General features: G+C 52.1%; 1 protein-coding gene across 8 annotated transcripts in view; it reads left to right on the forward strand.

The window, feature by feature from the left end:
• Positions 1-12,559, forward strand: part of TNS3 (tensin 3) — a 229,719-nt gene that overhangs the window by 107,518 nt on the left and 109,642 nt on the right. For all 8 annotated transcript variants that reach the window (XM_047763136.1, XM_047763141.1, XM_047763140.1 and 5 more), the window contains 4 exons: positions 314-364; positions 2,426-2,548; positions 7,912-7,976; positions 10,775-10,858. In XM_047763136.1, coding sequence (XP_047619092.1) covers positions 314-364; positions 2,426-2,548; positions 7,912-7,976; positions 10,775-10,858 — 323 coding nt within the window. The remainder of the gene's footprint in view (positions 1-313; positions 365-2,425; positions 2,549-7,911; positions 7,977-10,774; positions 10,859-12,559) is intronic.

Consider the following 12,559-nt stretch of genomic DNA (forward strand, 5'->3'; position numbering starts at 1 on the left):
GGTACAATCAGAGTTACAGCTGCTGGCCTACACCACAGCCACAGCAACGTGGGATCCAAGCCACATCTGTGACCTGCACCACAGCTCATGGCAGTGCTGGATCCCTGACCCACTGAGCGAGGCCAGGGATTGAACCCACGTCCTCATGGGTACTAGTCGGGTTTGCTACCGCTGAGCCACCATGGGAACTCCCCCTTTCAATGTTTTATAATCCTCTGTGTCTCAAAGGCAAACAGCGTGTGAGATGCATTGTTTCCTCTTTGATCTCCGAGGACAGTGATTTGTCTAATAGCTTCTGATTTCCCCTCTGTAGGTATTAAACCTTTCAGAAAAGAGGTATGACCTTACGAAGCTTAACCCAAAGGTATGGACCTTCGCCTTTATATTCTGAGTTTTGTTACATGTCATGATGCTTATCCTGCTTGTGCAAAAAGGGTTTGTTGCAAATCTTTGTGGGATCTGACTTAATGAGGGGTATTAGGAACTGTTCAAATCCATGGCTGATTTTTCTTAATTGAAATTTTTTTTTTTAGTTTGAAATAGTTTTAAATTTACAGGAAATTGAAGAAATAATTCCCCTGACCCAGTCTTCCCCAGAGGTAACATCTTGTATAACTTGCAATAAAGTATTAATGCCAGGAATTTGACATTATTACAATCCACAGACTGCATGCAGCTTCCACTGAGTTTGCGTGTAGCAGCTGTGTGTGTGCATGTGTGTGCGCGCGCGCGTGCGATGTATGTGTATGAGATGCGTGCCATCTCATTCCATGTAGATTTGTGTCACCAGCACCACAGTCAAATCCAGAACATTTTCATCTCAAAGGTCTCCCTCCTGCCACTTCGGTACAGCCACGCGCCACCCCACCATCCATTATTATTTTATTTCTGTGATGGCCCCTGGAGCATGTGGAAGTTCCACGGCCAGGGACTGAATAGAAGCTACAGCTGCCACCTGTATGTACCACAGCTGCAGCAACAGTGGATCCTTAACCCACTGCATTGGGCTGGGGATCAAACCTGCGCCTCTGCAGTGACTGGAGCCGCAGCAGTTGGGTCTTTAACCTGAAGCACCACAGTGCGAACTCCCCATTCTTCTTTTTTTTTCTTTCCTTTTTTTGTTTTAAGGACCACACCCAAGGCATACAGAAGTTCCCAGGCTAGAGGTCGAATCGGAGCTGCAGCTGCTGACCTACACCACAGCCACAGCAACGCCAGATCCTGCACCACAGCCACAGCAATGCCAGATCCCAGCCAGGTCTGTGACCTACACCACAGTTCACAGCAATGTGGGATCCTCAACCCACTGAGTGAGGCCAGGGATCGGACCCACATCCTCATGGATACTAGTCGGGTTCTTAACCCGCCGAACAACAACGGGAACTCCCCCCATTATTCTTTTTAAATAGCAAAGATTTAGGGGGAAATTTTTAAGGTTGACGAAGTTACAGTATATTATATAATATATACAGGTATATGTGTTCCATATGGTGAAATATTTTGTAGCCACTAGAATATGTAAACAGGAGGAGGATGAATTGCCTATTTTAATGCAGAGTCTAGACTTTGTGTATAATAGTATTTCACCTATGCCCAGTGTACACGGAAAAACAATGTAAGGTTGTGGCCTTTAGGTCTGAGTGGCAGAAGGGGCGTGTGCCTTTCCCTGCTTCTGGCAGTTTTCGGAATCTTCCCATCATTTTACACAATTTCTGTTACTTTTGTAATCAGGCAGAGTTCTGTGTCCCTGCCCCGCTTAAAAAAGAAGCTAAGCAGAAGTCACAGCCCTGCACGTCGGCAGGTTCAGAGCCGGGCGTGTGTGAGTCAGGTGGCTCAGAGGGGCTGGTTTTTTGCACACAGACCTGCTGGGTTTCTTGTCACGTGGTGATGACTTTCTTTGTTCCTGAATTGTACCCTGGGCTTGAAGGCCTTCCTGGCAGGTTCCTCTCCTGCAGGAGTGACACTGTGTAGGCGTCTCCAGCTCCCAAGTTACCCGCCCGCATGGCCTGTGGAGGAACGGCTCACTGCACTTTCCCAAACTGCGATTTTAGTCTGAGGGGAGGAATTTTGGCAGCAGCTCCGGCCAAGAACTCCTGTTTCAGATCTTGCCAGGCCTGGGCCTCTCCGCGTGAGCCCTGCCCCATGAGTGGCTCCCGAAAGCCCTTTCTAGAATTGTCATTCCAGCTGCAGAAAAGCAGATAAGACGCGGAGTGGATGTCTCCTGGGGAAACATAATCCTTCATATTTTCCTTTCCAGTAAAGGAGGCTGGCCACAGTTCCCCTGAAGTTTTAGAAAAGGAACATGCCCCACTATTCTTTACTCTAAAATGGAATATTTTGGGAAACTGAGCAGACCCTCGTGAGGCGGCTTCCTGGGGCTTCTGAGATGGGAAGCAGGCAGCTCCTCCTCTCTCTGTCCCTGCAGACCCTGGACGTGGGCTGGCCCGAGCTGCACGCGCCGCCCCTGGATAAGGTGTGTACCATTTGCAAGGCGCAGGAGGCCTGGCTGAACAGCGACCCCCAGCACGTGGTCGTCATTCACTGCAGGGTGAGTGCCCACTTGGGAGCCGGGGGGACCACCTTGTCTCTCTTAACAGCTTCTATAGGGGGGTGTGGTTAGGTTTTCACACTTAGGGAAAAAAAAAAAGGCATCCAGCCTCACAGGGTCTGGCCTCAGATGGTATTGGAGGGTCTCTAATTACAAAGCTGCAAATGTAGTGTTGACTGGAAAAAAAAACAAAACAAAAAACCCCCAGCACAACCTGACGTGGAGAGTTAGGCTTTACTTGGTGGATGTTCTGAGGCCTTCAAGCCTGGGACACAGCATCTCAGCGCACCCCGAGAAACTGTTCCAAAGAGGCAAGAAGGGGAGCCAGGATTACAGAAGTTTTTATAACCAAAGACCAGGTAGGGGGAACATGGAAGGATTACTGTTAGTCAAAGAAAAGCAGAGATCTCAAAGGAATGAAATTCGTGCTTTTCTGAGTGTGGGACGATGCGGAGTCTGGGCTCACTGAAATCATTCCGTCTCTGGGGCCAGTCTCCTGCTCTTCTCATCCTGAGTCTCCCCAGGGGGCACCTCGGGGTGTGTGTGTGTTGGGGGGGAACACCTAGGGCGGGTGTGTGTGTGTGTGTGTCTGTGTGTGTGTTTGCAGCAACTGACCGCTAGATGGCAGGCGTTCTTCGTTCCCATCCTGAGTTCCCTTGGGGCTTGCCGTGGGGGCTGCTGTAACGTGCTGGCTTGATGGCTGCCACGTTTTTGGTTTACTGATAGATACGGCAGTCACCATTTTAAGGTACCCAGGAGTGAATCCTTTCATTTTCATGCATTTTCATTTTTCAAGGAGAGCCTTTTCAAAAAGTAACGAGGAGGAGTGCTCGTTGTGGCTCCGCGGAAACAAATCCGACGAGGACACGGGTTCGATCCCTGGCCTTGCTCAGTTGGTTAAGGATCCTGCGTTGCTGTGAGCTGTGATTTAGGTCGCAGATGCAGCGCGGATCTGGCATTGCTGTGGCTGTTGCATAGGCTGGCGACTGTAGCTCCAGTTTGACCCCTGGCCTGGGAACTTCCAAATGCCTTGGGCCTGAGCCTAGAAAAGCAAAAAAAGCGGAGAAAGTAAAGAGGAGCCGTTAAGGTAACCACGGCAATGACCACGTTAGGCTAGTCCATTGCTGCAGCAATGTTATGGTCCTTTCCAAGCAGGCCAGCCTGATGGGGACGTGACAAGTCCACTCTTAAGGGGTGGCCAGGGCCGGCCGTGGGGACGGCAGGGCGATGTCCCGGCTGCACAGAAACCCTTTGCATGATGTAAATTAAAGTAAATGAACCTTCCCTTCGAGTTTTCAGACTTTCTGTGGAGTTTCCTGCAGGGGCACTAAGGTCTGGCCCCTGAGTGAGGAGGGTGGACGCGGCGGGTGCAGTTCAAAGCTCCCGCAGTGGGGACAGGTGACGGTCACTCGACCTGGAGGAAAAGCCGCTGGGTGCACGCAAAGGGGATTTGCTGCTCTCCGCTTTTCTTATTTATTCTCTTATTTATTTTCTTATTTATTCTCTGCTTTTCTTATTTATTCGTCTAACTTGATTGCATATTCTCCCGCTAACAGCCGGGCAGTCCCGTTAATTCTCTTATTATGAAGTTAACTTTTATTCAAGGGTTGCGTTATATTATGGGGCTTCTCACCGTGTTTGTGTTTTGAAGCAAACGTAAAGAAAGAGGTTCTTTTCTTTTTTTAAACAATTATTGTTAAAACTGTTTTTCATTGGGTTTGACACGTGGATTTTTTTTTCCTTTTTCACCGCACGTGTGGCATATGGAGGTTCCCAGGCCAGGGATTGAATCCGAGCCACAGCTTTAACCCACACTGTAGCTGCAGCAGTGCCGGATCCTTAACCCACTGCCAGGCTGGGGCTGGGGATTGAACCCGTGCCTCCGTATCCACCAAGCTGCTACGGTCGGATTCTTAACCCACTGTGTCACAGCGAGAGCTCTGGCCTGATGATTTTAACACGGTGAGGATGATACTGATGGGCCATTGTTGCCTAAGATTCCCTCGCAAGCCTTTGAAGCTGCGTTCCCTAACCTGGGCTGAAAGCAGCCGCACAGGGAGAAACAGCAGCCTGCGGTCAGACTGGCTCCCAGCTGCGTCTCCAGAGGATTCTGGTCCCTGGCCCTTGAGACGACGCACCCCTTTCCCATATAGTCCATTTTTGTTGTTCGTTTTTTTTTTTTTTTTGTCTTTTTGCTATTTCTTGGGCCACTGCCATGGCATATGGAGGTTCCCAGGCTAGGGGTCTAATTGGAGCCGTAGCCACCAGCCTACGCCAGAGCCACAGCAACGCAGGATCTGAGCCGCGTCTGCAACCTACACCACAGCTCACGGCAACGCCGGATCCTCAACCACTGAGCAAGGCCAGGGACCGAACCCAAAACCTCATGGTGCCTAGTCAGATTCGTTAACCACTGCGCCACGACGGGAACTCCTTTTTTTTTTTTTTTTGATTCTGATATTGATTTATTAAATTTTTTTTCATCTTTTAAAGTTTTATTGAGTTCCCATTGTGGTGCCGTGGATTACAAACCCGACTGGTATCCATGAGGATGTGGGTTTGATCCCTGGCCTCACTCAGTGAGTTGAGGATCCAGCGTTGCCCTGAGCTGTGGTGTAGGTTGCAGACTCACCTCTGATCTGGCTTTGTTGTGGCTGTGGTGTAGGCCGGCAGCTGTCGCTCTGATTTGACCCTTAGCCTGGGAACTTCCCTATGCCATGTGGGTGTGGCCCTAAAAAGCAAAAAAAAAACCAAACAGGTTTTATTGACATCCAGTTGATTTACAATGTTGTGATAGTTTGTGCTGCACAACACAGGGATTCAGCTGTGTGTGTCAAAGGTCCACGTTTTTAGTGAAGCGATTATAATACATATTATTTACAACATCTGGGTCCCAAGTGATGAACTTGCCTCGTCGAGGTCTCTAAACACATCCTTTTCCGAAACTCTACATTGCTCTCTGGACAAGCCTTGTGAATGGGGTTACCCAAAAACATGCTGAAACTTCCTGGAAGCGATTTGTTCCTCTCTGACACTTATTCTGATGGCTGAGAACTCTGTCGGAGATGTTCCAGAAACCATGCCCCGAGGAGGAAGCGCTCCTGTAATTTCAATTTACAGATGTGGACATGTGGTTCATCCCAGTAGCAGAAGGGGTGAGACTGCTGATTTTCACCAAAACCTGCCCGTCCTGCACAGAGCCCTCCTCCTGCCTAGAAGGCCAGGGATGCTGTCAAGCCCTGGGGAGGGCCGGCAAGGGCCAAACTGCCACGCTTTGCCTCGCCCCGCCCCGGATACAAAGGGTGGTGTTTATGTGAATGGGTCTCCAGGTCCCCCCTCACCTGCCCGAACACTAGGTTGTTTTGTTTGTTTGTTTTTTGGGTTTTTTAAGGGCTGCACCCGTAGCATGTGGAGGGTCCCAGGCTAGGGGTCCAATTGGAGCTACAGCTGCTGGCCTACACCACAGCAACGCCAGATCCGAGCCGTGTCTGCGGCCTACACCATAGCTCACGGCAATGCCGGATTCTGAACCCACTGAGTGAGGCCGGGGATCGAACCCACAACCTCATGGTTCCTAGTCGGATTCGCATAGGTTGGTTTTGAAATCTGAGAATTTGTTTCCGTGTTGTAAATGAATCCACCCGCCCACACACCGGTATTGAGTAGGACAAGCCCGCAGTTCTGCTGGATGGGTTTGCCCGCTCCCCACGCCGTTTAGTTCTGAGCTGCTGGTGAAGCACGCTGTCTGGAAATGGGGCCGTCAGCGATTCTGAGTTTTGTGAAGAACAGCCAAAAACTGGTCAAGTCCTAAAGAATGTGGCTTGTGCTTAAAGATTTCCTCTCTGCACCAAGCACCCCTGGAGATGGTGGCAGTGGAAGCCACCACACGTGCCAGGCTTGCGGGGGATGGTGCTCATGGCAGGTGCATTTATGCAGCCTACGGGCCAGGGCTGCACAGTTCGTCTCCTCGGGAGGCAGGATTCCCGTGAGAGCCTGGAGGTGGGTCTGCACTGAAGCTCGCAAGGCGGGGAGGAGAGTGCTTCCGACTGATGCTCATGCACCAGAATTTGGGCGTGAATTTTCTCCATTGTTCCTTTTCAAGATTAGATGTGGGACCTGCATGCTGATGGTGCCGCCTTTGTGGCCCATGTGGTTCTAGCTCAGGGCTTGCTCGCTTTTCTGGAAAGACCTAGATGGGGCTTTCAAGGCTTTGGGGCCTCACCGTCTGCTCACACCTGCTGGGACCGTGTGGAGATAGCTCCAGAGCTGCCTCAATCAGCAGACGTGGCCATGTCTCAGTCAAACTTTGATGGGCAGTGACCTTTGAACTTCATGTGATTTTCATGTGTCCTTGAAATATTCTTTTGATTTTTCTTCAGCTGTCTCAAAACGTCAAAACGGCTCTTAACTCAGAGGTAGTAGGGACATGGGTGGTGGGCTGTGTTCGCTGCCCACTGTTCTGGGTCGTGGCCGCATGTTCTGGCAGGCGGCAGTCCACAGTTCTGGTTGAGGGTGTCCTGTCGTGGAACTGGGGTCCTTCCAAACAACTTCTTTTTTAATTTTTTTGGCATTTTAGGGCCGCACTCGCAGCATGTGGAAGTTCCCAGGTTAGGGGTCGAGTCGGAGCTGCAGCTGTCAGCCTGCACCACAGCCACAGCAATACGGGCTCTGAGCTGTGGCCGCGACCTACACCACAGCTCATGGCAATGCTGGATCCTTAACCCACTGAGCAAGGCCAGGGATCGAACCTGCATCCTCATGGATACTAGTCGAGTCCATAGCCCTCTGAGCCACAGCAGGAACGCCCAGACACCTTCTCCTGATGGTGGTGTGGGTTTGAGATCTGGCCAGGCTACCATGTCTGGACTGCGTGTGTCTGTGGTTAGATTGAGTGGTGCACTTTCTGCCACACTGCCTGGGATGGGGTGCCCTGTGTGTGGCAGGGCAGGGCGGGCTGTGCCAGCAGCTGGGATCTGCCGTCTAGCTCCTCCAGACCTCTCTGGGCTGGGTGTGCAGCCCTCAAAGCCCTCCGCCCGTGAGTGGGCCATTTGGGTTTTCTCACCGGGGTAATCCCCTCACGCTCATCATCCCCGCACAACTTTTTCCGGCCCTTCTGAGAAATGGGACCTGACTGGCCCCCTCTGTGCAGACCTGCCCCTGGGGGTGTCCTCGGATGCCCCAGGTGGCACCTGCACCTGCCGTCAGCACCCCACATACATGTTCCCTGCTGAGTTGGGTGCTGCCCTGCCCTGGATCGGGGACCAGAGGAGGCTAAGGCTGGCTCCCCCGCTAGAGCAGGTTCACTGCTGCCCTGCGCCCGAAGGCATTTTCGTGTTCAAATGACCCCCTTCTGTCTCCCTCAGGGCGGAAAGGGACGCATCGGCGTGGTCGTATCATCTTATATGCACTTCACCAACGTCTCGGCCAGGTAGGAGGGACGCATCCTGGCTGCCAAGGGCATCGTGCTGCTCTGAGGCTGGGTGGGTGGGAGGCAGGCAGCCTGGGGGCCGACCTGTGCCCCAGCGCCCCTGGTGCCCAGAAACCCAGCTCCAGCTAAGGGTTTACACTCATGAGAAAGACGCTTTCCTAGACGTGCAGCCACGTAGGATTCACCCTGGAGACTTCCACACAGGCATCCGCGAGGACGCGAACACACTGTCATTCTTTGACACCTCGAATTCGGTCACGGCCATGGCCACGGCCACCACGGTTTGTGTGCACTGGGCCGACGGGAGGTACTCTGCATATTTCCCTTTGCCCCTTTTGACTTCCTCCCAAGTCATGGCTCCCACTTCACAGATGCGGAAACTGAGGCTTGGGGATCCCAGGCAGCTTGCTCAGGAACTCACGGCCCATGAGTGGAGGCCAGTTTGGTCCACCGGGGCCGACGGGCACTGCAAGGCCAGTGAGTGAGGTGCCCGACCACAAGCCAGCCCTCCTGGCATTGGGGCACACATGGTGCATTGCCCCAGCACACGCCTCCCCTCACACTGAAGTCCACTTCAGAAATAGCATCTCTGGGTTGTGCACCTGCACTGGCCCTGTCTGTCCAATGGCCGCTTTGTGAAGCATGAACTACTCCGCGCGGAGGGAATATAAGCCTATTCACGTTAGCCCATAAGCCCTCTCCTTTCTAGGATTAAGGAGTGAAATTTGACCTTCCAAATGTTTTCTCTGGGAACAAACTGGGGAGCCCATGCCTGCCAGGCAGGAAACCCCACCCCCTCCAGCGAAAATCAGATCCCTCCTTGGTGATAAGAAGTCTTTGCGTGTGTGCCAGACAAATTGAGATTCCTGGTCACATCGTGTCCCTTTGCTCAGCCAAAGACATTTGGTCAGAGAGCAGATTTCTGGTGGATTCTGGACGGAGCCCGCCTCACGTTTTTGCTGCAGCAGCACAGAACCAGAGTTCCACGCACCCTGCGCAGGCAATCCTGGCATTTTGGGGGGAAGCGTGGAGACTGAGCTTCATTCACTTAAAGCTCATCACTGACTCTCTAAAAGCCCCACTTTCTCCAAATAGTGAGTGCGTGTCTTGCTGCATGTGTCAGGCCATTCACACGAAGACAGCCTCCTGGGGGAAGTGGGAGTGATGCTTGGACTTCACAGGGTTTTGGGACAGTTCAGGGGGTCTTTGCCTGGAAGGCACATACTGCAGCACCCGTGCTGGGTATTAGCTGCTGTTACTGCTGCTGGTCCTAGTAGGGGTGACGGCGTGAAGTGCTCTTGGTGAAAATAAAGTGACACCACCATGCTCTGGGTAACCTGTTCCTCTAAATTGACACGCTTCCCTGCTCGCCTTCCCTGACATTATTTCAGTGGCTGCATAATTCGCCCCTTGATGAATAGGATATTGCATATTTAAGGATTCGCCAGTATCGCTGGTCCAGGTTATTTGCAGTTTTTCTTTAGAATTTCTGTTGCTTCCTTTTGATGAGCTTCTTACGCTAAAGCATGCCGTGATAGCAGACTCTCACCCAGGCACCTTTGATCATGTCTCCTTTTTCTCTATTGGATATTATTCCACAAGTACTCACAGGGAGCAGACATTTTTAAGGCCTTTGTCACAAACTGTGCTCCTGATCAAGACAGACACTTTGACAGAACACCGTAAACCAAATATAATAGAAAAAGTAAAAATCACTGCAATAAAAAAACAGACAGACACGTCCAGGCACAAAGTGGGAAGAACAGTATAGTAGCAGCGCCGGGAAGATAAGAGTTCACAGAGTCGGTGCTGATACTGTGAATACCGGCTTCCCGCCGCGGTCCAGTGGCTTGGGGCCCTGTGGAGGTGTGGCTTTGATCCCTGGCCTGGCACAGAGAGTTAAAGGATCCTGCCTCGCTGCAGCGGTGGCTCAGATTTAGTCCCCAACCTGTGACCTTCCATATGCTGTGGGTATGACCATAAAATTAAAAAAAAATTAAAAAAATATTATGAATACTAATAACAGTACTAATGCTGAGCATAGATATTGGCCAAAATGCATTATAAATATCTAATAATGCAGGAGTCCCCACCATGGCACAATGGTTAACGAATCCGACTAGGAACCATGGGGTTGTGGGTTCGATCCCTGGCCTCGCTCAGTGGGTTAAGGATCCGGCGTTGCTGTGGCTGTGGCTACAGCTCCGATTTGACCCCTAGCCTGGGACCCTCCATATGCTGAGGGAGCTGCCCTAGGGGAAAAAAAAATCTAATAAAAAAAATGAATTCCAGAAAAAGGGATACCTAAGAAAATATGATTGCATGTGCTCTAAAATATCTGTGCTCTCAGCATGTTAAATAGTCAGTGCTTAAGTGACCCTTGCTCTTGTGCAGCCCTACCAGCCCAGCCCTTATTTAGGCAAAAACTATTACTTTAGACAGTATTGTAGGTGGTTAGGACACCTGTGCCTGCCTGTGAGAAGTGGCAGGCGGGTGCCTCTCCTGCCCGCCTGCATGCAGCACAGACAGCGCCACATCCTAAGATCAGGTGCTGCTGTTTCAGAGCCGGCTTCAGACCCTGCAGCCGGGCTTCCACTTGGCCCTGAACCTCTTCCTGGGGAAAACGAGGCCTGAGAAAAGATGCTAAAGTAGGTGTGCGTGGGGTAGGGGTGTAGCAAAAGTGGAGGTCTTGTGGGTGCCAGTCGCTCAGAACAGCCTCGAGCCTGTCCCATGTCACCCAGTCCCCCACGGTGGCCACGGAGTTAAAGCTCTCTCTCTCTCCCTCTCTGCTTCCCCAGTGCCGACCAGGCCCTCGACAGATTTGCAATGAAGAAGTTTTATGATGATAAACTTTCAGCTTTAATGCAGCCTTCCCAGAAACGGTATGTATCTGTCCTGGAACCAGAGGAAGAAGGTGAATACGTTTTTACATTGAAAAATGTAGGGAGGGAGTTCCCCTTGTGGCTCAGCAGGTTGAGAACTGACATAGTGGAGTTCCCGTCGTGGCGCAGTGGTTAACGAATCCGACTAGGAACCCTGAGGTTGCGGGTTCGGTCCCTGCCCTTGCTCAGTGGGTTAACGATCCGGCGTTGCCGTGAGCTGTGGTGTAGGTTGCAGACGCGGCTCAGATCCCGTGTTGCTGTGGCTCTTGCGGGTGGCTACAGCTCCGATTCGACCCCTAGCCTGGGAACCTCCATATGCCGCAGGAGCGGCCCAAGAAATAGCAACAACAACAATAACAACAACAACAACAAAAAGACAAAAGACAAAAAAAAAAAAAAAGAACTGACATAGTGCCTGTGAGGATGTGGGTTCCATCACTGGCCTTGCACAGTGGGTTAAGGATCCCACATTTCTATGAGCTGAGGTGTAGGTTGCAGATGCAGCCTGGATCCAGTGTGGCTGTGGCTGTGGCTGTGGCCGGCGGTTGCAGTTCCAGTTCAGCCTCTACCCTGGGAGCTTCCATATGCCCCAGGAGTGACCATTTAAAAAAAAAAAAAAAGGCACATCTGCTGACCAGCCGGGGTCAGAAGGGAGGCGCTGTTGGTGTCCAGCCCTGGCTGGCTCTGGCATGGATTCAGACTCTCTCCCCACGCTCAGCTGGTGTTGGGGCCCTTGCTGTGCTAGAACTGGTTTCTGGATCCTGGAACAGGGATTGGTGAACTGTGTCTGTAGGGGGCTAGATGGCGGATGTCCTGGGCTCTGCAGGCCACGTAGTCTCTGTCACGGCCACTCTAACGGAGTGGCTGTGGGTGGTGGGAAGCGAGTGGATGCAGCTGATCTCCAGCAAAACTTGACACACACGGGTTCCCAGGTGGCCAACTCCTGGGCTAGACCGCCAGCTTCAGAGGCCTGGGAGTCCTTCTCTGTTATTGGCCTCCCAGGCCCACCTCCCTTCTCTCCTGCCGGCCGTGGCCCCTGGCAGGTGTGGTGGAAGGGCCCCGGGGAGCACACTTCCTCTGGCTGCCTGCCCCCGGCTTCATCCACGCCATTCAGCCAGAGAAGAGTCAGGTGTGAGGCCTGAGGACAGCTGTGGCCACTTCCCTTCCAGACCCACTGCCACTGTGCCTGGGAACCTGGAGCCAAGAACACAGTCGCTGCATTTTTATTTTAAAGCAAACATCATGGCATTTGCACAAGAACTGCCAAGGCAATTGCCCACATGGTTTTCCTGCCCCTCGCATCTTTTCCCACCCTGCCGGAGGGCTGCACCAGCCCTGGTGGACTCCACATTCCTTCAGGAGGCAGGCTCTCAGGTGTGGTTTGGTCAGGAGCCCAGTGGCCGTATTTCCTCTTGGAACGGGGAGTTTGCCAGAGGCCCCTCGTGCTTTGTCCTGGGTGTTCTGTGGCTGGGTCTGTTTGTGTTCAGACCCGGGATGTGTTGTGGATGTGGCACCATAGGTTGGGGCCTGGCCATGCCCTGCTCTGAGCAAGGGCCCCCGTCCTGGGGCATGTGAGTAGCCAGGGAAAAGCCAGCATTTTATTAGTATTACAGTGTAACAGCCCCTTGATCTGTTTTGAACTTTTTAGCGTCATTTCTTGGTGGAGCCGTGTTTGAGAATGGTTGCATGTGTACCAGCCCC

This window comes from Phacochoerus africanus, chromosome 16, assembly GCF_016906955.1.
Source record: "Phacochoerus africanus isolate WHEZ1 chromosome 16, ROS_Pafr_v1, whole genome shotgun sequence".
Taxonomy (NCBI): domain Eukaryota; kingdom Metazoa; phylum Chordata; class Mammalia; order Artiodactyla; family Suidae; genus Phacochoerus; species Phacochoerus africanus.